The sequence below is a fragment of the Leuresthes tenuis genome, unplaced genomic scaffold (genome assembly GCF_036924035.1).
Source record: "Leuresthes tenuis unplaced genomic scaffold, fLeuTen1.0.hap1 SCAF_2, whole genome shotgun sequence".
NCBI classification, from domain to species: Eukaryota; Metazoa; Chordata; class Actinopteri; order Atheriniformes; family Atherinopsidae; genus Leuresthes; species Leuresthes tenuis.
This window is the reverse complement of record NW_027325356.1, coordinates 12,500,492-12,527,804: the sequence shown is the minus strand read 5'-3', so window position 1 is coordinate 12,527,804 and position 27,313 is coordinate 12,500,492. Positions and strand designations below refer to the sequence as shown.

The 27,313-nt window shown below is 40.2% G+C and overlaps 2 protein-coding genes across 15 annotated transcripts in view; both read left to right on the top strand.

Moving 5' to 3' along the window:
* Positions 1 to 27,313, top strand: part of LOC140301651 (trans-1,2-dihydrobenzene-1,2-diol dehydrogenase-like) — a 208,614-nt gene that overhangs the window by 23,563 nt on the left and 157,738 nt on the right. The gene's annotated exons all lie outside the window — the stretch shown is intronic.
* LOC140301645 (protein mono-ADP-ribosyltransferase PARP6) lies at positions 352 to 19,545 on the top strand. 14 transcript variants are annotated; one of them, XM_072380204.1, is made up of 24 exons: positions 352 to 400; positions 2,229 to 2,324; positions 2,979 to 3,866; positions 4,340 to 4,417; positions 5,314 to 5,423; positions 6,009 to 6,069; positions 6,266 to 6,356; positions 6,534 to 6,600; positions 6,791 to 6,940; positions 7,782 to 7,932; positions 8,336 to 8,467; positions 8,873 to 8,968; positions 9,214 to 9,306; positions 9,521 to 9,646; positions 9,889 to 9,954; positions 10,243 to 10,310; positions 10,783 to 10,831; positions 10,941 to 11,053; positions 12,403 to 12,475; positions 15,049 to 15,118; positions 15,666 to 15,745; positions 16,123 to 16,186; positions 16,671 to 16,755; positions 17,274 to 19,545. In XM_072380204.1, exons 3-24 carry the CDS (start codon positions 3,864 to 3,866, stop codon positions 17,374 to 17,376), a joined length of 1,929 nt encoding a protein of 642 aa, XP_072236305.1. In that variant the 5' UTR covers positions 352 to 400; positions 2,229 to 2,324; positions 2,979 to 3,863; the 3' UTR covers positions 17,377 to 19,545. The 14 variants fall into 14 exon arrangements, with proteins under 14 accessions (XP_072236305.1, XP_072236307.1, XP_072236306.1 ...); XM_072380206.1 differs by lacking the exon at positions 352 to 400 and having other exon boundaries at positions 2,029 to 2,324; positions 2,979 to 3,008; positions 3,787 to 3,866; XM_072380207.1 differs by lacking the exons at positions 352 to 400; positions 2,229 to 2,324 and adding an exon at positions 2,514 to 2,547 and having other exon boundaries at positions 2,979 to 3,008; positions 3,787 to 3,866.

Here is a 27,313-nt window from a genome sequence, read left to right as displayed (position 1 = left end):
TCTTATCTAGTTGCCATAATCAGCTCTACTAAAGAGATGTCAGACAGAAAGTAAATCCCCAACACATGGCGCAAATGCCTACCATATCTCAACTGTAGGGATAGTCAGATTTAAACAGTCACTCTACTACAAAGATTTCACATATAAGTCTGGCAAAAAAAATCAATTTACTCTACAGATACAAAAAAATACTGACCAACAGCTATGTTCTTTTAGGACTCACGAAGTCCAAAATCAATTATACAATCTCCCCCTGTTTGATTTTCTTCTCACCCGTTCACAGTTGTATTGGTAGTGCTGCTACTCCCACTGCCCATGTTGATGTCTCACTCTCTGTTGATGGCCTCTGCCTGGATCCACACCACTCCAGTGTTTGAGGCCAATGGACACACCTGCCCAGGTGAGAAACAAAGCAGTTGTGCAGTCTCTCTGTCCACTGACGAAGCTCCTGACTGTCAATCAGCATTAATGGCTGCTAACACCTGAGCCACTGCGGTCCAGTAAGACACTGTGGGAATGTGCTTGGATAAATCTCAGATAAACAAATACGATGTCTAATGCCTCTAAACATGTTACTGCACTAGTAAAACAACAGCTAACAATGGTAGTTTAATGAAAGGACCAGAGCCATCAAGCCCAACACACAAACATGATCAAAAACAGTATAACAGAGGAGCTAAGATAGTAAAATGGGAAATCATAATTAAATTAAGAGCATAATACAATCATAAGGAAAAATCTGAAAAACATAGTCAATATTTGATTGGAAACACATGTAAATCAGCTATAGTTGTATGATATTGTTATTGAAATGACATATTATTCAATGTTATATAGAAACAGGGCTGCATGGTGGTGTGGTGGTTAGCTCTGTCACCTCATAGTTGTAAGGTTCAAATCTTGGTTGGTGATTCTAAATTGACCTTGGAAGTGTGTCAGTGTGCATGGCTGTTTGCCTCTGTGTTGGCCTTTTGGTAGACTGACGATCTATTCAGGGTGTACCCCACCTCTCAGCTGGCAGCTGTGATAGGCTCCAGTATTAAGTGGGAAAATGGATGAATGATTTGAAATATTATGCTTTTTCCCGAAATAAAACCCATCACAAATACATGTATTTATTAAAATATAGACCATCTTATAGTGCAAAATGAAGGGAAATAAAATGATATACTTTGTCTGAGTTGTGGCTTTCATCAGCAGACCATTGAATTGTTGTTAATGCTTTTTTTTGCCACAAAAGAACATGTTGCAGTTATACTGCAATTTCAGCAATCAGATTGTACTGAACATGGAAAACAGAAAATTGCCTGCTGAAAAGTAGTCAAAAGCATTAGTAGTAATTTGTAGAATTATTATAACTTTGCATGACTGTTAAATCAACTATGAAATTACGCCAACCTCTGTGCCCCATGTTTATATTGTACAGTTAAGGTCAATGCCCTTCTGTTTACAATATTGTAGGCCAAACAAAATTTTTAAAAGATGTGACTTCCTTCGGACTACAGCCACCCATCGAAATACATGTCCATTAATCTCTAGGTTCTTAAATAGATGCCTTGAGACAATGAGGGTAAATACTGATTAGCTTACAGGCCTAATAACCATTATCTCACACATGCACACAATGACAAAGTGCTTTATAGATGTTATGGAACATTTGCAATTTAATAATGTAATATTCTTAAGGATGTTATTGAAAAATAAGTCCTGTTATTTTGATAGAATTTCAAAACTATAATGCTGACTGCATGTGTGAATCTACAGCATGCAATTCAGATACAATGTAAAGCTCAAATGTATCTTACTGCACATTTGTCTTATTGAACAGATTTTGAAAAGACATGAAAGCATTTCAATTCTAAGCACAATGGCACATTAACAAATACTCACTTATGCAATCACACAGACACAGACACACAGAGTCAGAGGGCCATTTTTTCCACTCTTATTTCTCAGCAGCAGTGCAGTCAGCTGCGAGTCACATGACTGGTTTGGCTTGTCTCACTGAGCATGCCCAGACCCCTCAGTGTTGTCAGGCAAAATACAGGAGAGCAGTAAGAGCAGAGATCTGCAATAGATAAACACAGAGACCAACACACACCAGCTGGCTCTATTGCAGACACAAACCGCAAGCATCGAGAGACAGCCGCTGCAGAATTGTGGGATTGTTGTGCTCTTGTTTCTCCGCTTCCTGATTTTAACGGGCTTATTCCCACCTATCGTTTCAGTGGAAAACGGTCACTGAGAGAGAGAGGCAGGTGTGCCCTTTAAGAGGGGGAGCAGCTGAGGCAAGGACAGCATCCGAGTCTCCATCCTCTCTGGAGGTAAGTGTGGATGGATGTGGTGGGGGTGCAGAGCGTAGGGGGAGGGGAAAATCTGCCTGACTGCATCTGTGTTTGTGCTTAACACTAATCAAAGCAGAAAGAGGAATGTGAATGGTAGTGTTGAATGTGTGTGTGTGAGGGGTGGGTGGGTGGGTTCAATGTTCTGGTGACTCTATTGGTATGTGAGACGACAGAGGCTAGGAGAATGGCAGCGAACGCGGGGGTGAGTGGGATGTGAATGTAGATGCTAGCAGGGTTGAGGATATGGCAGAGCAGCAGGCATGTAGGGAAAAGGGCAGGAGCTGAGGATGTAGAGGGGATTGTGATTTTAAGAAAGAATAGGAAGCCAAATCAGGACATGCTCACAAAAGAAAGAACAAATAAACATAATCAGGAGCAATTTTGAAGAGCACATTGTGTAGATATGTAAACATCCCTCAGTCAGTGCAGCAAACAAAAGAAAAATGGAGAATTAGTCTCCTTTTGATTATGCAGACCTAAATGGCTTCTGTTTTCTTAGACATTATGATCTGTAGTGTTAAGCTATGTTACCATCCAGGCTTTGCTTGCACACTTCTTAATGTATTCCTTTCTCCGTCATGTTCTGTCGTGTTCTAGAAAATGTTAACTGTAAATTTTATTATGATGCTGCAGTGTGATGCTCATCATCTGGATTTGCAGGTGGTAAGGATGTCATTGTTTACTCATAGTGCTTTACACAAAGAGTAATTTGGTGTATATTTTACTAGTCAGTAATGCTGTTTACCATTTCTGTCTGTCTTCTCATATTGTCACAACTTGTCTCTGAGTCTGACCTGAGTCTTCTTTAAATTATTTTAACAGTTGTTACTTTTCTTTAACAGGCAAGCATTCATTTCTATGCATACACTATAAATTGTTGATTTAGCTAACAGCGTGTAGCCACAAAATGCTCCTCTAAGACTGATGCAGAAAATTGTGTGACATAGCTGAATTCTTTTCACATTCATATAACAGACATATCGTAACAATATAAAACAGTCAAACAATATGCTGCAATCAGTAGCTGTTCGGTTTGCCTTGTTCTTCAAAGGTGTATAACCTTCAGGGCTTTGATATTAATAGATTAAGTTCCTGGTAAAAAAAAATCTAAACAAAGAATTTGAGTCATGCTGGATACTGAAAATACAGCCCATATCTCCCACACATTCTCTCTACAGTGATTAATGCCACTCTGAAAGGAGGCAGAGATGGCTGTTGCTAGGATACATAGCAAAGTGAAGTGCAGATGATTTAAAGAAAAAAAGGAGGAGGGCACCATTGACAGAGCATGGCATCACTGACAACAGCCTTTTGTTTCATGCTGTCTTTCTCTGCTGAATATTAGATTGCCATTTTTTCCGAGGTTGTGTCTTTCTGAGAAGTGAGAGAAAGGTGGGCGGTCAGTCAAAATTCTTTGGTAACCTTTTCTAAATCCTTTCAGCTGGAGAAAGGCTGCAATGGTTGGGAGTAATCAAAGGCACAAACCTGTCTGAGAGAGCCCTATGAACAGCAGACCCAATGGTAAGAAAGCTGGGACCCAATTGGTATAATTACTGGATCTCATTAAAATGTGTTTGCTTTACTTAAGATCTATTTAAAAAAATCATAATTTTGCATCTTGTACACAGAACTGTGACATCACATAGGCACTTAAATATTATAATAGCTTCATCTGTGTGACAAAAACTAAGTATTCATCCAAACCTCAAGATTTGCTGGAAATGACAAGATATGTCTATTTTCATACTCTAAAAATCACCGTTTTCACTGTCAGTTCGATCTTCTTTTGAGGGCACATTTCAGTGAATATTCTGTCTTTTAGAAATAAACCATGCCTGCTCTTCTCTCCCTTTGAAAGGCTAAATAAAGCAGTGTTTTGAAGCCCTTGAATGAGAGACTAAACAGGGAGATGGCTGATGAAAGGATGTTAGAAGGAGGTTGCTTTTTCTTTCTGCTCTGCTATTATGGTCTTTTCACAATGTGTGGACCCACAGGACATCAAAGGCCAGTGCTGGACAGACGAAGAGTCGGATGGGGAGAATGAATCCGAACAGTTCCTTTATGGCATTCAGGTAGAGCAGGCACTGTTACCTCTCTGTTGAATCTGGTGTTATGTTAAAGATATTGACATTGTGTTTACAGTACAGGTGCTAGTCTGTATTTCTATCTGCTGATACATGTTTATTTTGAAAATAATGCCATATTATATTGAAGAAAATACAATACCCTCAACGAAGGTGCTCAAAATTTGTATTTTCCTTTTCCCAACAAAATCAACACAGGGTACAGCTTCTGGAAATGTAGTATTTTCTCTCAAGCGATCCCATGATCATTTACTACTTTCACCCTATGCGACCAACCAAATTCAGTTCCACAGCCAACAAGCAGTGTATCATCTTATCTCATAAAGTTGATTGCTTCACTTCCACATAAGATCTCAGTATGTTACTTATCCCCTTTACTGTTATCTTCCAAGTCTCTTGATTGAAATGTAAATCCAGTAAAGCTCATTTCAGTGAAGTCAGAGAACATGAAAGCAGTGCAGTGAAGATAAGAACAAAAATGCAGGATCTGTACTACACACTCTGTACTGAGCAGATGAGAGTCTGATTTCAAGACACCAGACAATTTTATAAATTTGTAAAACACTCATTGGCTGTTATTAATAAAGCTGAAAAATGTCTCTTATGTTAAATATCAAATGTGCTGAGGTACCCAAAGAACATTCTTACTTCTAGCTGAAACCCTCAGCTTTTTGCCTTTTTTAGAGCAAAGGCAAACTTTTCCACACAGGCATGACTCTTTGTTTGTGTGCAATCTGTAACAAATGTCTTAAAATCAAAATCAAATAATTTCAGTTATCAAACTGGAACACAACAGGTGTGTAGTGTCTTTGTAGTTTGGGTGTAAGTGGGACTAAACTGCTGGGAACCATGGAGAATTCATTCATTGCTATAACTGTGACCAGTGCTGCTTGTTGCAGGGGAGCTGTGCTGCTGACCTCTACCGCCACCCTCAGCTAGATGCAGACATCGAGGCTGTGAAAGACATCTACACTGACGGTGCTGTCTCTGTCAGGTACAGCACAGATGTGTGCATGCACACAAACACACATGTGCAGTGTCAGGATTTGTGGTACGAAGGGAGGACCCAGATGCAGAACTAGGCATAAAACAAGGTTTATTCCAAAAACAAAGAGGCAAGAACAAAGGACGCGGCTGAGCCGGATTATGAAAAATCTTAACTATTAAAAATCTTAACTATGAAAAATAAACAGAACAAGACTATGACTTATAAATAACAAGAGGCAAAACCTGACTTGACTAGGTAACAAACGAAACATGGGACATGAGGTGAGGTCAGGATTCAGTGATGTGTCGAGGGAAACCTGGAAACTAAATACTGTGGGGAGGTGATTAGTGATGACATGCAGCTGTGGAACAGAAACAGGTGACGTGAGTGAAACTTAACGTGACAGGGGAAAAAACAGGACAGAAATGAACCAAGAACCTGAAAACATGACAAAACAAAACTCAAAATGTGACATGCAGTAACATTCTTCTAAAAAAATATTTTAATGAAATAACTGTGTTGATAAAATTTAATCTGAGTATCAGATTATATATAAATTATGACGAGTGTATCTCTTGTGTCTCTGAGCAGGGAGTATGGAACCATTGATGATGTGGACATCGATCTTCATATTAACATCGGTTTCTTAGATGTGAGTCAGCATTCTCCTTACACTGCAAACACCTCCACCAATTCTGCCCATTACTATTATAACGTTGACATTTTGCAAAGTAACACATAATTTATAATGCATTGGGTGCTCATAAGTTATTTATGTAATGAGAAATGGCCCTAATTAGGGCTGCTAACTCTGTATATTTGTGTATCTGTGTGTGTGTCTGACTCAGGAGGAGGTTGCAACAGCATGGAAAGTTATCAGAACAGAGCCCATTATTCTGAGACTGCGCTTTTCTCTTTCTCAGTACCTCGATGGACCTGGTGAGTAAAGATGTCAGTGTGGATGTTGGTTTTCTGAGAGGGACATTAGGTATTTTGTGCCACTCACTGAGCGTGGGAGGTGAGTACAATATGTGCTGTACAAGTAACAGAGTGAAAGAAAGAGCGTTTGTGTATGTGTCCACTTTGTTATAATATTACTCATCTTTGTTTATTCAGAGCCGTCGGTAGAAGTGTTCCAGCCTTCAAATAAAGAGGGCTTCAGCCTGGGCCTGCAACTCAAAAAGTAGGTGATATATCCTAAATATATTTAGCACCTAATGTATATAACTGTCACCTATTGCTAGTGACATTTTGCATCAGATTTTGTTATGACGAAAAAGTATGGATTTTCGATAAGTAGCAACATGTTTTTTATATGGTTCTCAATTTTAGATGTAGACTAAGTTCACTCACATTTTTGTTTAATGTGGCAGGATCCTGAGCACATTCACCTCACAGCAGTGGAAGCACCTCAGTAATGAGTTCCTCAAGGCCCAGCAGGAGAAAAGGCACAGCTGGTTCAAAGCTGGAGGAACCATCAAGAAGTTCCGTGCCGGGCTTAGCATCTTCTCCCCTATTCCCAAGTAAGTCTCCTTTTCTCTTTCTAAAGGCACCTACACATTCGATAATAAAACACTTCTTGATGTATGTGACATTTGAGCTGAGGTAAATGCAGATATTTCTTAATTTTTTTTCTGTTGATTTGAAAGAATAAATCATAAGTAGTTCCAGTATTGTTTCCACCTAAATTTGTACAATTTAATCTGAGCACAAAAGGCTCTAAAAGGAAATAATAAGGTGTTGATGTAAATAGTTTGTGAAAACCGTCCTGAAAAAAGGTGAAAATTGCTGCAAAGATAACTGACAGGAGAAAGGAAGCTCTGACAGAGCATAGTTCAGACTGACTTAAATTCAAAGTCTGACAAAAGTTCCCATGGGGGTAAAATCGTCTTTTTGGCCTCTGTCTTTCTCTGGGATGCTTTGACAGTTATGGCTGTCCAGGGAATGGATCCCAGCCCACTTGATAGTGGTCAGCTTTACTAACTAGATTGTCTTGACATCCTCATGACTTGACAGGAGTCTCATGGCAGCTGGGCACAGAGATGTAATGGCAGAAGTGAGCATTGGTTCTTGTGCTCAAACTGTTAGTGCCTGGAGCTGCTGTCCAAACTGATTTCAGATTTCTGAGGTCGTATCTGTTGTCAGTGCGGCACGATACGAACAGAATGGGTATTTCTTCGGATAATGTCGCTAGAAAATGTGATTTTAGTCAATAGAATTTTATTCATAGCAACATCAGAGCCATAGCAAAGCCTTAGCCTCCACACTGCTTAATCAGTTGGACAATAACAACAATAGTACCTTCTTTTATCAGCATGGTTAATCTGCAGTTACGCACATGTCCTATGGTTTGATCTTTGCCAGGTCTCCAAGTTTTCCTCTGATCCAAGACACAGTTTTAAAAGGGAAACTGAGTGTCCCTGAGCTGAGAGTGACCCGGCTGATGAACCGCTCTATCTCATGTACCATGAAGAACCCCAAAGGAGAGCTATTCAGCTATCCACCAAATAGCCAGGTCAGAGCCAGTCTGGACCAGTCAGCGCCCAAATGTCTAATAATTTCAGTCTGAATTGTAATTTATGAACACAATTTCATTTGCAGACAAAATTCATCTCATCTTCCACTGATTTGTGTGTGATATAAGTCAGTGTGTAATTGCAGTGTTTATTTCACATCTCCGATCCTTGCAGCTTCACAGTTCTTTTATCCAGTCGATTGTAATGTTGCTGTGACATAAAAGCTCATAATGCTGCGTGTGCTGTGTAAAGCTCTTCTCTATTCTGACCCACTTTGATCCACTCTTACCCTTCTCTCAGTCCCCAATGCACTCTTCCCACCTGAGCCTCTCCCCCCATCCTTACCAAAACATGGCTGGTGCGCCCTTTCCCATAATGCTTTGTCTTCACTTGACTCATCAGACTGTGGCTGTCCCAGCGGCCAGGGCCCCAGCGCAGATTACCACGAGGCAGCTGATTGAATTGTTTTTCTCATCCCAGGCGGGCGGCCACTGCAAGAACATCCCCACCTTGGAGTATGGCTTCTTAGTGCAGGTTAGATCTCAAGGAGCTACGAGTCCACTAAGAAAGACACTACTCTCTGTCAGGGTTATTGGACCATGCTTAAGAAGAAAGTCTGTTGGGCTCTTATAGCAGAATAAAAATACTCTGGAATTGTTGATAAATGGCATATATAAGTGTAGTACAGTTAGTGGTGAGTGATTTATAAATGTCTCCAAGGGGTTGTGAGCAGCAAAACCATCTGCCTGTATTGCATTAGCTATTTGTTTAGATTGTTTTCGGTATCTTCTTATTCTTCAAAGCCCCAAACAGATTAAATCTCAGAAATTTCGGAGTAATTATAGTGCCAATTCTGCCTTGTCGTCTTTGTTCCTGTGTTTGGCAGTGCTCGAGGTGGGAGTTATAAATGGGAACTCCATTGTGCTTTTCTCCGAACAGATAATGAAATACTCAGAGCAGAGGATCCCCACGCTTAACGAGTACTGCGTGGTCTGTGATGAACAGCACGTCTTTCAAAATGGATCCATGTTGAAGGTATCAAAGACATGAAAAAATTATATTTGTATTTACTGAAGTTTTATATATATTTTCATTTATATGAGAAAATTGATACAACTTGGAACATTATGTATCTGAAAACTTTCTTTTTCAGTAATTTGATCCTGTTAATGGATTTTCCAATACTGAACTGAGAGTGACCGAATGAACTTTTCAATGTATGGTTGTACAAACTTAACGGCTCTCGTTTGATCCTGCTTTGCCTGTGTGTTTTTATGCAGCCTGCTGTGTGCACCAGGGAGCTGTGCGTGTTCTCATTTTACACTCTGGGTGTAATGTCAGGAGCTGCAGAGGAAGTGGCCACTGGAGCTGAGGTGAAGACCCAGTAGAAAAAGTAGTAGTTAAGATAAGACTGATTATTTATTTTTTGCCTTAAATATTCTTAGCGAGAAATATAAGCTCCTGATTGGTTTAAATGTGAGTGTTATTGGAACCGAGTCTAATTATGATTTATTAGTATTACAAGTGAATAAATAACAGCTTCAGTTAAAGAATTCAAATGTAAAACTGAAATCCTCCTCCTCCCAGGTGGTGGACCTACTTGTTGCAATGTGTCGAGCAGCTCTCGAGTCTCCCCGTAAGAGCATCATCTTTGAGCCCTACCCGTCAGTCGTTGATCCCAATGACCCCAAGACTCTTGCCTTCAACCCAAAGGTCAGCATCCTCACTGCTGTAGTTGGGATTACAAACTGAATCTATGCAAAAAATTAATTCCAAACTGATGATTAACTGGTAAAACACACTGTCTGTTCTTTTAGGACAAACCAAAAATATCTTCATAAAATGATGTTGTTACGCATGCATATTCAACTAAACCAATGCAAACCTTTACATCTTTTATGTTGTTCCCTTTCTTGTTGGATACGATGGATGTTTGGCTCAACTGATGAACACAGAAGAAGAATTATGAAAGACTGCAGAAAGCATTGGATAGTGTTATGTCGATCCGTGAAATGACCCAGGTACAAATAGGAGGTGGGAGGAGATGAGCATATGTGCAAAGCAGGCTGGCGCATTGTTTTGTATTTTCACTGACTTATCAAAATTACATTTGATCTGTGATGCCCTTACTCATTCTCTTTGTTTATCCATTGGTGTTGACCTGCATCTATACTATCGTGATATTGATATCAGTGCCGTTTTATATTATTCACAACACAAGTCTGATTCTCAACACTTACTTGTTTTTATTATTTGAGAGGAAAAATCTGAGAACAGCACATGGTTGTATGTGTTATTTTTTTTTCCAGGGTTCATATCTGGAGATTAAGAAACAGATGGACAAACTAGACCCTTTGGCTCATCCCCTGCTACAATGGTGCGTGAATAAAATCTAGCCCAAAAATGTATTTATCCTTCTTTGTATGAAAACACCATTTTACATAATACTATTCATCAGTAGAGAGCTTGTTGAAGCTACCACACGAAGTAAATGTTGATGGACAGCACAATAATTGTGTGACATAGTATTCTTTTTCATGGAGGATATTTTGACTGGTCAGAGTGAGAGTAGAAGTATAAATTTTGCACTCAAAAATAAGTTCTGTTCCATTGCTTTGGTTTCAGGGTTCTGATGTTGTACATACTGGAAAACTATCATTGCTTACAGGAAAAATAGGAGATTACTGATCAATGCTCTACTTTTCCCTAATAGAATTGGTAAAAATGTCTGCTGTGAAAAAGGCCCAATGTGGTTAAATTGACATTGATGGTACAGATCCAAATAGCTGAAATTATGTTACAATTCATGTTATTATTAATATTTATATCTCCTTTCTGTGTCTCTGCAGGATAATTTCAAGTAACAGGTCTCATATCGTCAAGCTGCCTCTTAGTAGGGTAGGAAACCAGGACAGCATCCCCTCAAGTCTGCTTAAACAAATTAGGTTTAATGCTCCTTCTCTTTCTAACTCTCCATCTCTCCCTTTCTCTGATCACATCGTGATAGCAACTGAAATTCATGCACACCTCCCACCAGTTCCTGCTGCTCAGCAGCCCCCCAGCCAAGGAAGCTCGATTTCGCACGGCCAAGAAGCTCTACGGCAGCACCTTTGCCTTCCAGTAAGTTACACCTCTTATTACCTATCATAGTTTTGCATACATTCTAAAACTGCAAGTTTTCTTTGATTAACTTCAGAAACTTTCAGCTTGGTCATTCTAAAATATCAATTTATCGTCATTATGTTGGTTTGTTTATGGCTTTAGGCAAATTTCATACAATTGATATTTAACATTATAGCACTACTATGTTTTTATTATACCTGGTGATGATTTTGTACATGAAAAGGCCAGTCAAGCAGATTTTAATGGAACTATCACAAACAAGAACACGAAGCTGGGGCAGTTCTGTTGGACACAGAAAGCACCTTGGCCATCAGATGGAGCCAGCAATAATCGTGATATAGAGATTTATACTGTAGCAGATGGGGCTCTGCTGAATATTTTAGATCCACATGACTCATCTGGGCACTAGAACGATACGACTAATACAGACACAGTGCTAGCAATCTTGTTTTATGCTGGTCAATGCTTGAAACTGAATAATTCTCAACAAAACATGACAGATGTGTAATCCAGTTTGACTGCCATATCGATGATATTAAAAACAGAAATTTACCAAAAAAATATATAAGGAAATCCACTCACAACTATTTGTTAAGTGAAATTAAGAACTTTTCCGTGTGTGTGTCTGCTTAAAAGCGCAAGGAAAAGAACTTAATGCTGCTTCAAAACCTGTTAAGAATATCAACAGTGCATGACACTATTATGACAATTGAATTTTATTTTAATACAGTCCAACATCTTCATGGGGAGATGCTGTCAGCTATCATGGCTTGTCATCTGTATTTTTCAATATTTCATTTCCAAAACACAATTGACATAAACTTGGAGAACTGCGATTATGTTCCTAAATGTCCCTACATAAGTGGTATAAATAGATGACCGCAGTAGTTCTATTGTGGTTTGCAGAGGAGAGCTCATTTTTTTTCCCTCCTCGTGAGTTTCAGTTGCAGATAAAAAGTCTCAGGATCATTCACATAGAAGTAATAATCCATGAAATAGTCAAACACAATCAACTATTTGTTCTTCCATATTGTTTCTCTCTAGTGCCAGATGATATAGAAAAGAAAAAATGTGATTTAGTTACTCAGTTACTGAAAAGTGACATAAGCAACTTTAAAACTGTTTGATTTAAGGTGTTATCTGCAAGACTTTTTATTTTCCCATCATGTTTTTCTTAACCAAGATCTTGCTGAAAAATGTAAAAATGTTACTTTATTAAATGCAACGTGAGTCAAGCCACTGCAGACGAGAACATGGACACAAAAATCCAGGTTGTTTTCAGTCGCACAGCACTCTATCTTATCTTTTCTGTCTTATCTCTGTCTCTCTCCCTCCATCTGCTCTAGTGGTTCCCATATAGAGAACTGGCACTCTGTTCTGAGAAATGGACTAGTCAATGCCTCTTATACCAAACTGCAGGTACGTAACTCTGGCAGTTGGCTGGAATTTGTGACGGATCTTTCCTTGGACAGTAAACCTGCTCTCAGACAAAACAAGTTTACTGTCGGGCTGATTTATTTTTGCAGTCGATGGATGCCAGCTTTCCTTTTGTCTGCTTTGCTATTGGTATTTTAGCAAGCAGGGCACATTTGGATATTTTCTTGGCCAATTTCTGCCTTGTATGCCGACAGCAGTAGCTAGCATGACCCTCCCTGTTGTGTCATGTAGGAAGTGGACTGTGGTGTCAGATGGGATGTCAGAGGGCTGCTTGTGTGCCCTGGTTAGGGTAACCACATAGAGCACTGAGTAGGTTATTTCTGAAGGTGAAGGATGCAAAGGATGAGCTCTGTAGTACTGCCTTCCTTTGGGTGAACAGGGGTTTCTATTGAAGGTTAGTTACATCCATTTTCTTTGCAAACCTGAAACAAACAATAGCCAAAGATTTTATTAAAGCAAATTGCAACGATTAAAACCTAAAGCAGAATTAAACAATGAATTCTGACTCTGTCACATCGCAGAACGTTGCTATATTATCCATTCAGTCAAACACAAATAATTATAGCTATTCCCAAATAGAGTAAATTTCAAAATCACAAGTGAATAATGAGTAGTGTTCTCTGCTCTGACGAAACCGCTTTGCTTGACAAATGAACAGCACAGAGAGGACACAGGAGTTAGGTTTAACCAAACTAAACTGCTTTTATATGAAACCACAAATACACATTTATTTGACATTAAATTTTTGGTTTGCTGTCACTGTTGAAAGTTTGTAGAACTGCCAGGAGAAAATTTGATGTAGGTGTTGGGGATGATCCTTAACTCTTCATCCCAGTGGATCTCTTAACAATCAATTGAAGTGCACTCTGGCTGTAGTAAATCCTCCAGATTTGGCTCTCTAACTTGGTATGCAACCCTCATACAGTTGAAATTATTCCATGGTGTATTTAATTCTAGTAAGTTGTGCACATACAGTCTGTAACAGCAGAGGTGTGAAATCATTAACATGGCCATTCAATGTACCAAGCAGAATTTGATTATTTGAGCTTGTGCTGAGCCACTCCACCATCTGCAGTGCTGATTTTCAAATTCACTCTTCAGATGAATCCAGTTCTTCTTTATCTTATTGTTTCTCTGCAACTTAGGTAAGCAGCCCAAGTCTTATAATTCTGGCATCCAGGGAGGAAGGGTTTTCATAGTGAAGGCAGAAAAGTTATTTAGCTAGTCATCACATACATTGACAGCATGGTTGACTAGTTTGAGGCTAACAAATAATAGTAGGTGTGTTTGTACCATCACAGTGTTTGGGGCAGGGACAGCTTCTGCTTACCGTCAATACTCACTGCATCATGAAACGCTGATTTCAGACCTGCCCTAAAAATCCTGAGCAGGAAATCATTGAAAAACTGTTTAAGGATTTCAATTCACTATTTAATCTCTTAAACTTTAAGATCATAAAAATAATTTCTGCATCCATCTATAACTATATATTATTATGCAAAGATTATAACTCAACACCAGAAAGAACAGAAAATTGTATCATTTGCACAATATGGCCAGTAATGCTTGAAGATACACTGGCATGTCCTGCTTATGCACAATTAAATCTGAAAACACAAGACTTTGAAAATTTCAGCTCTTTCTTGCTGATGTGTCTCATTTATTCCTTTCTTGTTCACCATATTTTTTAACCTTACCATATTTGATCTTTTCCTGGTGCTCGTCTGCCTCCCCATTCTCCTTTCCATTTCACCTTGAGCATTGACACACTTCCTCCTTTACTGTGTTTCTCAATAAAAGAGGGACTGAGTCTGTCTCCATCTTTAGCCATCACAAGACCTCTTGTCTATTGTTCCTTTTCATTTCTTCCAGATGTGCCACATCCCGACTTATGTCTTCTTCATGTACTTCCAAACTATGAGGCTGCTTCTTGTTTGTCCTCTTCATCTGCTCTTTGATGTTTCTCTTCTAAATTTTCCGTATTAAATTTGTGGTTATTTTGTTTCCTCATCACCAACCTTCTTGTCTGAAGGACGATCATCATCAACCATCCTCAAACTTTACTATTTTTATGTTCATGGCAGCATACATCTCATATTTAATTTATTTTTCATATGATTATTGCTTGAATACCTTAACAGTGTGGGTAAGAATTTCACACACAACCTTCAATAGTGTCACGTGATCTCCACTGTAATTCAGAAGGTGTCAGGTTTAGTCATCTTTATGATTTTGTATGAGGTATGATTGGAGAACCTAAAGGAACATGTATCTATTCATCCTTTCTTTGGCTCTTGGCTAACCATTGTTCATCGTTTGGATTTTCTCTTCGACATATGCGCTTGTTTGATAGGGTTTGCAAAGTAAATTGTCACAGAAACACAGAGAACTGTTACTGATAGACTTCCCTTTGATTTGACTACAGCAAGTTAGGCATGAATTGCACTGTATCTGTGAGTACTGTAAGTACAGCCGTACTGTATGTGTAAATGTAAGGTTGTGCTGTGCAACTGCTTAGTTACCCTTCCTTCCCTCCTGCTCTTTTCAAACCCAAGCTGCATGGGGCAGCGTATGGAAAGGGCATCTATCTGAGCCCCATCTCCAGCATATCTTTTGGATACTCAGGTAGGAACGGCTAATTCCTTGCCACTCAGACCCCACCGGCCTCTTCTTGCTTTTTCAACCATTTTAATTTAATTTATTGGTAACATGGCCTGATCACCATCTTGAAACACGCCATTGACACATATGGGAGCTTTCCATGTGTTATCCTGTTGTTTTGTACCATGTATACTCATTTTGGGTGCTCGGTCTTGGGCCTGTGAGTTTGTGTATCACCTGCCATACCATACTTTTTATTGTGGCTGTATAAAATAGGGTTGTTACTGGATATGTGTCTGTTGCTTTGGTGGCTTTTTCTTTTTCTTTCTTTTTTTTTTTAGGTGTATTCTGTAAATATTCATCACCTTACATCTTGTAGTGTTTCCACAGAAACATTCATGTCGAGTCATACAGTGGTGGTCTGATTTGGTGGTGGGTGAGGGGACATCAGTTTAGCAGGTTGTTCTGCACCATTAACATGTCCCAAGGCAGGTTTTTGACAGCATAAGTGTCTTGAGGTAAAGTTGCTCTGACTGAGGCTTATTTTCTGCCCTTGTGTTTCGTCTTGCAGGGATGGGGAAAGGACAGCACCGTATGCCCACCAAAGATGAGCTGGTGCAGCGTTACAATCGCATGAACACCATACCGCAGGTGAGGGACACATACATCCTTCTTTCATATTGAACTTATTAATTAAAAGCTCCGCTTTTTAACAAATGTTAGGGCACGATAATCTTTTTGAACTTTTAACACGCATAAAAACCATGCAAATAAAGGGGAAGAGACATGTAACAATTTGAAACCTTAAGATAAATTTATGCTGGTTTTTAGAGGAGGATTGTTGCACTGAAGGTCGAATATATTTTTGAATATTTTGCAACTCCAAACAGTTCACTACAACAAGCCTTGATTTGATGCTTGCATGCTGTGCAGTGTGAATGTCTGTAATTATTATGGTGACGTTGTCCTCTTGATACCTTTTGGTTTTTACTGCAACCAATACCTCGCCTCCTTGTCTTTTACAATAGAGCCGACCAATACAATCAAGGTTTCTTCAGAGTCGAAACTTGAACTGCATTGCCCTTTGTGAAGGTAATACCTGTGTACAAGGTACACTCGTTGTTAGTGAATATGCACCATTCATCTATTTGAATTACAGTGGAGACATATTCAAACTACTCAAAGAAATTCAACATTTATCATAGATAATAAAGAATTTTTAGTCAGCGCAGTCCTTTCTTTAGTTAAATTTCAAAACCATTGTCTTCAAAAAGATAAAAAAAAGGAATGAAATTAGATTAAAATTAATTTATTTTGATCTGAAATTATCCATAAAAAGTCAAATTGGTTATCATCAAATGATGAGTCATTGCTATTGTAGAAAATAATAATTAGATAATTAAGAATTAAAGGTGTTTCACTTTGGGTTATAATTGAATTTATTCCCTTAAACTGCAGCACATTTCCTGTTGTATTATTGACCTCCAAAAAACCCAGAAACATTACTACAATGTGCAATAATGAAAAATAAATGCAACAGGAAAGTACATTAAATACAAATGTTTCTTTTAACCAGTTATAACATCTAAGGATCTGCAGAAACACGGTAACATATGGGTGTGTCCTGTGTCCGATCACGTTTGTACTCGCTTCTTTTTTGTGTAAGTATTCCCAGCGCTTTCACCTTCTTTAGAATATCCACAAAGCAACTACATAATCAACCTAATCTAACATGTCCTTCATCCCTCACTCTGCTGAAAGATGCTAAAATTGCACTAAATTGCGTTTTTTCCCTTTTAGCATGTCAGAAATTTTGAGAGTCATGTAGTTCGAAATCAGGATTTGATGGTTTCCCTGCAATTAACAGCTAAATATCATTAAATGCTGACCTTGTGGTTTCTGTGAGATTGAGTTTTTCAGCATTAACAAAAAAGAAAAAAAAAACAGACCATACATCTCTTGCTTAATTTGCTTAACAGACAATAGCAACAAGCAGAAACACAATTGTCTATTGAAAGGCTTATTGTTATTATCAATATTACTGTATGCCTCTTGGTCCAATTATCACTGAATGATATTATAGCAGCCTACAAAAGAGAGTAAAGAGAAATGAATAAGACAATATAATATGGAACTTAAGTTGTTCAACAGAATTATAACATTTTCTGTACACTTGCAGATATGAAGATGGCCAAGTAGGAGATGCCAACATCAACACCCAAGAGCCTAAAGTGCAAAAGGAGATAATGCGTGTGATTGGGACCCAGATCTACTCCAGCTAATGAATTCATTCAGCTCTCAGCTGGAGACACACAGGCAGGCAGACAGTCGAAGCAAATATTTGGTTGAGCTGTCCTCAGGCCTGATACTGAAGATTGAGGGAGCTCATGAGCACATCACTTCCTATATGATTTTGTTCTGGCCTTCTTATGCTTCTCTTTTCTTACTGCTGTGTTCCTCTTCTCTGAATTGTTCTGAATTGTTTGATTTAACCAGGCTAAATTTGCTCTCCTCAGTTTCTAGCATTCACAGCGTTTACAGACCAGGGAGAGAAATAGGAAGCAGTCCCTGGAACTGTTATCCACACTCATATACACTCTTTGGGGCTTTTCTGAGCTCTTCCCTTTTTGTTTACATTTACTAATTCTATGGATTAATTATCTCCTTTACCTGCTTTTTCATTTTTCTTTGTAAAAATATAGTAAAGCTAATAACCATTCCAAATGATAATGGATCTCCTGGTGGCGAATAAGCAAGGAGTTCCATGCACGTAGAAATGTGTTATCTTGTTGTGTTTGCAAATTCATTTTGTCTAATCAGTTCATTCAATATTCTTTTGACTAATGACGAGAGATATTGTCTGAGACATGCTTTCCGAAGGGGTTAGCATTACTCTGTGTTGTTTTGTTCTTGTTCACTGATGCTCCCAATGTAAAAATGTCTGGCTGAAACTCAACATACTTAAACAAAAAACACTTTGTTTTTGAGAATATTTTTTTAAAAAACTCGAGCCATTAAGATTGCAGCTTTGATTGATAGTGCAACTTTAACTTCCCCAACCCCCCCCCCCCCCCCCCCCCCCCCCCCCCCCCCCCCCCCCCCCCCCCCCCCCCCCCCCCCCTGCCAAAAGAAAAAGCCCTTATCTAATGTAACAGAAGTATAACATTTCAAGTTTGAGGACAAATGTCAACAAGTTCTTCAAATATTTAATCTAGTGAAAATTTTCTTTCAATGTTTTAAGAAATGAAGGCCTATAATGTTGAAGGGCTGGCATTGCAGTACTACTGATGTCATGGATAATTAACACCCAGCCTTCACTTTACACTTATGATTAAAAAAAAAGATGTCATTGTTTGCTGTCTTCATCAACTCCCGCTCTGTCTAAGTTTTGGCTTTGCACTTTGGACATTATGATGGATATGTTAAGCTGAAACTTGTCAATAGTTGCCAGCTTCACAAACAGCAGTATACATATATACAGATATAATGTTACATATAACTCTCCTCTTGCTCATCAAAAAGAAAAAAAGGAAAAACATAAAGAGACTGGATCTGCGATGATGTTACAACCATAATCTGTTTTGTCACATCATTTTTAAAGTAGTTATCACAACTTAAAGATCCTCCGTCAAACTTGTTTTTAAATGAATTTTTTTGTGTATGAACTGCACAGACCAGTGGATTCACAAACAATATCCCCATGTTCAGGAAATTTTGAACAATTTTCACAAACTATCTACAGGCAGTATTCAGTCTAGGTGAGCTCACATCCCTGTCTCCACTAACGCAACGGACTCTGTATATTACTGAGGTGCATTTATGTGCAACTCTCTGATTTCATCTTTGAGACTGACAACCTTGTATAGCTAATGAAGTTTATCAGTTAGTCATGTACTGTATGTATGTATGTACATGTGGCTTTGTATTTTCTTGACATTATACTAGACATCGCACTTCTTCAGTGTTTGCCTAAACTGGAGAAACTGACAGTCCTTGGACCTGCAGTCTGTGGGCAGTGGAAGAAATGAGATAAAAAGTCCCTTATTTATGGAGCTGGGAAAGACTATAGTATCCAACATCTTCACTGTGTCTGTACTAAAATCGGCTTTGAAAGTCTTCTGGAACTGAAACTTTGACTATCAAATGGACAGTGAGACTCTGAAAAGAAGTCACTTTGTAAATAAGTACATTTGGGACCCTGATGAAATGTATTGCAGAGGAAGAGATGCACATGCGATGCTGACCCAGTGCGCTGCTGGACACTGCAGGAAACTGATGCCTGATTCTGCCAAAAGGTTTGAGCTGCGAGTCTCTGAGAAGCTGTTCAGTTGCAGTCTGTCTACAGTGGGTGATATTTTCAGAGATGATGTTGATGACAATGATGGTGATTACGATGCCGATGCCTGGTGGCAATGCAGGAGAAAAAGAATAAAGCCTGATTTTGCACAGTTTTACAAACAGTCTTCTTTTCTTTGACATCTCTGACTGAAATGGTTTGACCATGAACCACAATCAAGTCTATTGCTGCTGAGCTTTAGTGCTTGCATTTTCAGCAGAAGGGGGCACTATTACTCCATCACCTTTAGAATGGACCACCTGAGACCTCAATGCACTTTAAGCCTAGTTTAAAGATCAAATCAGACTTTTCTCATTCACAGCTCCTCTGTATATTACTGTGTTTTGAGTAATTATGCTTTCTTTTGATTTATAAAAAAACATAAATCAATTATCTTCAATCAACATCACTATTCATATAGCCATTATTATATGTTTGTGCTTGAGAAAACTGAACTGTGATTAGTGTGTTTTGTGGCTTATTTAACAAATTATTCAAAAATATAAGTTTGTAAGTTTTTTCTTATTTATTTTGTTAATTGACAGATTGGGACATTTAAAAGAAGTGATAAAATAACAAAAGATAAGCTTGTGTTTCCCATGTAGGCTTCTTTGAAGAAATCAAAACAGTTCATTATGATGAGGAATAGCCAATTAGTTTTTTTATTTTAATTTTTTATAGGGGCCATGCCCAGAACACAATATTCTTATAAAAAGAGAAGAGCTGCTTTGTCATAGATTTAAGTACAAGCTACAAGCTTTTCATTTATGGTCTATGGGCAGACTAAACAGTACTAATGCAATAGAATATAAATAACTTCCTATTGACAACACATACTCAAGTTTTACTTCTTAAGCTCAGTGTTTAGCTAAAGAACTGAACTAATTTCCCTCTTAAATGTACTTAATTTAGCTCAGGAGGAAGTGGTGCAAGAGAAGCCAGACATACGCTGCGCAAATTAGAGGCCAACATGAAACCTAAATGTTTTCGTTCTATTGCATCACTCATTCATTTTTTTTTACACCCAATTCAGTTAGTTTGAAATATTTCAGCTTCCAGCTCACCTCAGAAGGGCGACACCACTAACAGCTGTTGACCAGTCAGCTGCTCAAACCGTCTTCCCTACCATGGTTTCTCTGGCTCTCTCTGACCACAGAAAGCTCTCCTCTTTCAAATCTCTGTGACAGTTCGGTCTGACGGCTGTTTTGTCATAGGTTTTGGTACGCGTACGACTTGTGTAGAGCTGGCTTAATCGCAGGGAGGCCGAAGCACTCGTGGACCCTTGAAAGGCACTTTATGTGTGTACTGTTCTTGTGGCCACGGTAATTGGGCGCCTCCCTTTTGTGAACCGAACCATTTGAGGGCATGTGGCTGGGCCTTTGTACTAATATCTGTATTTGTAAGTGTGACTAGCAGATGATGTGTATGGTTCACGAATTACTATGATCTCTGAAACCCGGCCCTCATGTTGGACATGGTCCCTTGGTTTGGCTTTGTCCCCTATAACCAAAGCCAGCTGGCTAGTGGCACAAGTCACGGTCCAAACAGTGTTTTTTCATACGTAGTTCAACGTTTGACCACTGAGGGGAGCTCTGGTGTTATTCTTCTTTGTGTTTGTTGTGACGGCTTCCTTTGCGTACTGAACATAGACACTAACACACACACACACACACGAGGCTTTAGCACACACACGCATGCAGGTAAACACAGGCGCACATTACACCGTGGTTGTTTGGTCAGATAAAGGAATAGTGACGCGAGGGCGCAGGGTCACTGAGGGTGTCTGGCCCTCAGCGGAAGCAGAGGCCCCCGGCCCCCCTTTCTCTTACCTCTGTAATAAGTGTGACCGTTTGATTTCTGCATAAAAGGAGCAATTACTGGGAGTTGTTTAATCACCCACAGTTTTATTGAGCACAGGGTCTCTTGGCTTGCAGCTCAGGCCCCCGTCGTCATCGGCAGCGGGCGACAGCAGTGACAGAGAAGGTCAGTGGTTTAACGGGGCGCGAAGGGGTCTCGTCTGAATTAAGACTCGCAGGCTACTTTGCAAACCATGGAGGCCCCCCGGGTCTGGGACGAAGAGCCAGACCAGACCAGAAGACAGGGTTGCCACCCGGGTAAAGAGATAGATTAACTTAAGCGGGGGGAATTAGAACTTGGAGGGCTGAGTATGGTAGACACTTCACAATTGTGAAGATTGTATTTGCCATGAAGGATACATTTGCAGAGGTGCCTTGTAGAGGCGCAGTACTAATTTACAAAAAGCAAAATCTGTTTTTTTGGCTACATGAGAGTGTGGCTGCACTTGTTGAGCAGGTGTGGTGAACTCCCAGTCATGCAACGGAGGCAAATGTCTAATGATGACTGAAGTGAAATAAACCCCACCGGGAACAAAGCCCGGATACAACTCTTGAACCTCACAAGCAGTGACGCATGAGGGATTCGTGTGATCACCGTAATTGCAAGGATGGCATACAAACATGTTTTTGAAAGCAAAGAAAGCAAAAACAACAGAATTCGATTTTGCTACTTTACAGTCAGCCCAAAGCCCCAGTAAGCCCAAACTCCCATTCAAAACATTACCAAGCACTGTCAGAGTCGGTGCTTTTTATTGAATTTTCAGCCTGGATGTTACTCTATATTTGTGTGCATGCGGAGTGCCTCCTCCTCCTCCTCCTCCTCTTCCTCCTCCTCATCCTCCTCCTCCTCCTCCTCCTCTTTTTTGCCAGGATATGAATGATGGAGTGCAAGTCCTTGTCTTGTCCCTCAGAGATAGCAATGGTGGTGTGAGGCGAAGAAGGGGCTGTAGATGGATGGAATAGCTGATGGTGGTGGTGTCCTTTTTTGGAGGGAGTGGGGGCATCTTAAAGTGGCACAAAATGGCAAAGAATAGCACCCCTGTGTGGCGATAAAGGGGAGAGAGGTGCGTGGTGGTGGTAGAAAGAGACACGGTGTGGATGAGAGGGAGGGAGGAAAGGAGTACACCATTGCTTGCTCATAAAGCCAACAGCTGTGTGGGTAATGTTTTGTGACACCGAGCCTCTTCGAGCCCTTCTGTTTCCCAGAGAGCAGGGAGACGCCATATTCCGTCGTCACAAATGGCTCTGTCATTCACCCCCTAAGTCTTAATTATCGCTCCCAGTTTTTTTGGCCACGTTTTGCTCAGGCGTATGGATCCATCTGCACGCTGTATAATTCCACTCCGCAATTTACAAGTGGCATTTATTACAATGGCCTCCGCGCCATCTCCTCTTTAACACCGGCAGCCCTTTCCAGAGAGGCGAGGGGGAACAAAAGAGCAGTGCAATCTGGCAGCAACAGTGCCCACCCTCAGTTCCCTCAAATCTTTCTTTTTTCCATCTGCACCCTTGCTCTCTGCAAAACTATCTCCCTCCACCCCCCGTGCAACAACATTTTCAGCTTGTATTTAGCTATGCTTCTATCTGTGTGTGTGAGAGATTCTTTCCTTTGTTATTAATTTAATTTTTATGGGATTCACAGTACTGGCACAAACCGCCCCCTATCAGCCTTGAAGCGGAGGAAAAGGAAATAGCTGATGTTGATTTTTTTCCCTCCTCCACTCCCCCCTTTGTAATTCAGTTTGGATTAATTCCCCTTGTCTTCAGAGACAATCCTAATTCTTTATTATTTCCACTTCACAGGCTTGATGACATGCCTGTATCCACATATCATATCCAGGGGAAACTTTACACCCAGCAGACCTTGTTTTCTCCCCTCCTGTCTCTCTCCTCTTTTCACACTTTCATCCTCTCTTCATTTTATTTCCCTCATCCCTTATAGTGTCTTTCTTTCCCTCTCTCTTTTTCTATTCTTATTCTCCACAACCTTATTCTGTCTTTCTCCCCAGAGTGAAGTTGCATGTTAGTTTCCAGCGTCTGAGCTCCTGTCCATGGGGAGGCAGCGGACTTCTGCTCACACACTTTTTCAAATCATTCAGTCAGTACTATAATGTGTGTTGTGTGCATGTCATGTCTGCTTGTCTTTTGATATTCATTTGGGAATAAAATGACACTCAGTGTTTATTGCCATTAAAGTGCCACTGGGGGAAAAAAAATCTACATTCATTTATCACTTGTCTTCCTCTCTTTATGTTGGGTGGCACATGCTTCTCTTTGAAGCCTTTGTAACACACACAATTATTGTCAATTTTTCTTTATCGTCGGCAGATGGCCACTCATGTTCATTATATAGCCATTTCTCTTTTGTCTTTGTTTCTTGTACTGTTTTTCTTTCTTTTTGTCACTCTTACAGTCTTCTTTCCTCCGGTTCCTTTGCCCTGGAGATGTTTTCTTGCCTCTGCATTGGAAGTCTTATATTTTCCCATGTACAACTTTCTCTGCTATTTTCTGTTGATCACTCCATAGTTTTCTTTTTTGCATCTTACAGGGGTCTTTGTGTTTGTTTTTTGGCTCCTTCATTTTCTTTTTTCATTTGTATCATTTTCTCAAAATGTTTTCATTCTTTTTCCACTTATATCAAGCATTTCTCAAAAAAGCCATGTTCAAATTCTTAGTGACCGTATTCAGTGCTACAGCGAGAACTCCCCTTTGTCCCTACCAACCATCATCTCTCTCTTTCTGTTTCTTTCTCTCTCTCACACACACAAGCAATGCCCCATCTCCAATTCACCATAGAGTGGGCCCTGAATTTCCCCTGAGCTCTGGTATGGTGGCGGCCGCCTCTGGAGTCCGGCTGTGCTAGATGTGTTGTCTGCTCCGTTACCATTCAATTACCCTCCTATAATCTGACAGGCTCCTCATGGCCTGCACTGGGACGATCACTAGTGTGTGTGTCTGTGACTGTGCATGTCTTCTATATAAGCTTGCCCCCTCCCGCTCTCTCTATTGTGTGTGTGCCATTCTATCTGTGTTACCGTGTGATTTCCCTGCACTTTTAATGCATGCAAAAGCAAACGATTTTCCATTGTGTGACTTGCTTTTCTTTTCTGTGCCTTTATCACTTCTCACGCTCAAAGTCGCCCTTAGATCTCTGTCCTGTAGTCGCTTGACATCCTGCCGCACCCGTAGAAACACACAGAGATAGAATGAAAGAAACTCAGTCCTGCCAAAAACCAAACCAAACCCAACATTTTTTTCTCATGTCCTCACGGTTGATATTTTCACTCCACTGTCTCCAACTCGTTCCTCATTCCCTTCCTCCTTCTATAACATCATGTCACTGTCTTATTCCTCATAATTTTATCATGCTCTCCTAATCACTGTCCTTGTGTTTTCCACTTTTTATCTTCATCATCCCCTCCACCCCTCTTCTCCCCCCTTCTCTGTCTGTGCAAGGCGGGCTGGCTCTCGGTGTTGACCTGAGAAGGACTGACATTCAGAGGCCGGTCCCCTGCCTGCAGCACTGACATTTCTGCCAGACTTTGATGGCGCCTTTGAACAGAGATGTGTGGAGGGAAGAGCTGCCTGTCTCTCCGCCTTCCAGCAGCTCCAGCTCTGCCTCTCCACCACTCAGAGTGAGCTGTACTGTAGCAGGCTGGTCTCTCATCACACATGGAGGCACGCATTCAAACACACATGAATAGAAATGTGCAGTGTACACATTTGGTACATATACCTGAACTCATTCACATTGCCTTATTTACTTTGTCTCTCAATGCCACACATTAATGTTCCACTTTGTATCTGTGCACATGAAGTTGTGTACATGTATGTGAAAAAAACACATCCACACAAGCATACACATTCATACAGCTCCTGCTGGAATGCCTTCAAAGACCCTCAATGCCCCCCTTGGATAAAATTGGCACATGGAGAAAAGCGGAGGCGCCGGGTGTTGGATGGGACACAGTTATCTCTCCCACCTCTCCCGTATCTACCCAGCCCCTCCAACCAGCTTTCGCTGTGGTGCCTTCAAAGACACCCATGTCATTTCAGTAACCCTCTGGCTCCCCTCCTCGTTCTCTTCTTCGTCTTCCTCCATGCCTTCCTTTCTTCTCTAACCTCTTCTCCCTGCTACACGCTTCCTTTGTTACCACATAGTTACAAAACACACAGGAGAGGGAAATAAATAGATATATGCAGTCTGAAATTTGCTTGATGGGGGTTGCTCCTCTAACAATCAGTGCAGCATGATGTAAAAATGGCGCTCTGTATCGTTATCCACTGAAAGCCAGTTCTGTGCCAAGCTGCCTGCTTTGGCAGAGCCCCCCCCCCCCCCCCCCCCCCCCCCACTCCCCCTCTGCTGTCACTACAGGGAACGGGATTCTTCTTTTTCATGTGTTGGGGGTAGGGACCGAAGCATGTGGTGCTCTGTGAGTCTAATTAAAATGACTTGGCTATTTTGCCATGCGATAGTGTCTCAGAGAGGTGGACGAGAATTGAAACACTTAATTTTGTTTCGTTTGGCGCTTCCTCTCTGTGGAGTTGGACTGAGCTGAGCCTTGATGAGAATGTGGATCTGACAGCTGTGCAGGCATGGACATGCATATTTGTCTATGTGCACATATGAACGGGAGTGTGTGCACTGTAAAAAAAGTACCCAAGTCGCTTCATTTGTATTCAGTCCTATAGTCATAAATAATTTAACTTCCAATGCAGGAGCATTAAAATGTCCCCACCACAAAGTGCAGAATTTGCTGTTCTCCTGTCAGGCAGTTTATCAGCTTAGTTTGACTCCTGTTGGTTTTATTGATATTTCTTGAAAGATGTAGATATGTCAAATCTCACAATATTTTGTCAAATTTTCCATCTTTTATTATCTTAGCTTATTACCTGTGTTGATATCAGTCACCACATAAAGTAAAGCAGTGAGTTGCACAAATTCCTGTGTGCCTTCTGCCACAAAGTCAATTTCAAGAGTATTCATGAATAAACTGACTTCTCCTTGAAATAAGCTGATTTATTGTCTTCTTTACACACTCTGTCACTTGTTTAAATGATTTTTTACCTGGGAAAAACATTACTGTGGAAAAGACTTTCTTGTGATCTTTTAAAGTGGTCTGTGGGGTTTCCTCTCAATTTCAGTCTTTCTTTTCTCGTAGCTGCCCGTTTTCAGAGGAATATGTTTTTGTATTTGTTAAGCCAGTTCACACTGTCATATGAATAATTGAAAATCTCCTAACTCAACAGATAAACCAGTGCTTTATCTACACATAAAGAACTAAGCAAAGAACCCATTTTAAATAGTATCTTTAGACTCTTTGTTACTAAGACACACCATTTCTTTAGTTGCATCTTCCAAAAAGACCAGTGACAACACTTTGACAGTCATAAAATAATATTTCACCCCAATGAGGTGATTCCCAAAGAGCTATTAGCTGGAAACTTGCCATATATTTCAGCATTGTGTACAGTGTCCTTATGATATTTTATGAATAGCGGACAAAAGAAAAAGCGGATGAACAGTATCTGAAAGTGATGTACTTAAGATTGGGGGAAAATTCAGCTGACACAGGGCCTGAAAGATGCATCTGACCCTTCAGTTGATCCCTCCACTGTTCTCTGAAGCATCATTACAAATGGTGTCCATGGAGGAGTGGCTGTCAAGAAGCCATTCTTTAGTAAGAACTGGTCTGAAAATCAGTGGCAGGTCAGTAACAGGTCTTACGCAGTGATGAAACTTACAGAGAGCCCGGACCATATTATTTTTTAAGCAGAGTTGGATCATCTTGACAGATAATGGTATAAGGCAGCCAACATCCATTCAAGACGCCTGAAGAACTATTCCTGAGAACTACGTAAAGAAACTGCAAGACAACTTGTCTAGGATGGTTCAGGCTGCCCTCTTCAGGCTTGGGGAAGGGCCAGGTCACCAGTCCATCACAGGACCAACACAGAGACAAACCAGACAAATAACCATACATGCCCATACACACTCCCTAGGGTCAATTAAGAATCACAGACTGC

Coding starts and splice junctions, on each gene's coding strand:
- LOC140301645 (XM_072380202.1), top strand. CDS start 4,310: ATGGTCTTTTCACAATGTGTGGACCCACAGGACATCAAAGGCCAGTGC. Junction 9,647..9,888: donor CTCTTGCCTTCAACCCAAAG/GTCAGCATCCTC, acceptor TGATGAACACAG/AAGAAGAATTATGAAAGACT. Junction 16,756..17,273: donor TGTACTCGCTTCTTTTTTGT/GTAAGTATTCCC, acceptor GTACACTTGCAG/ATATGAAGATGGCCAAGTAG.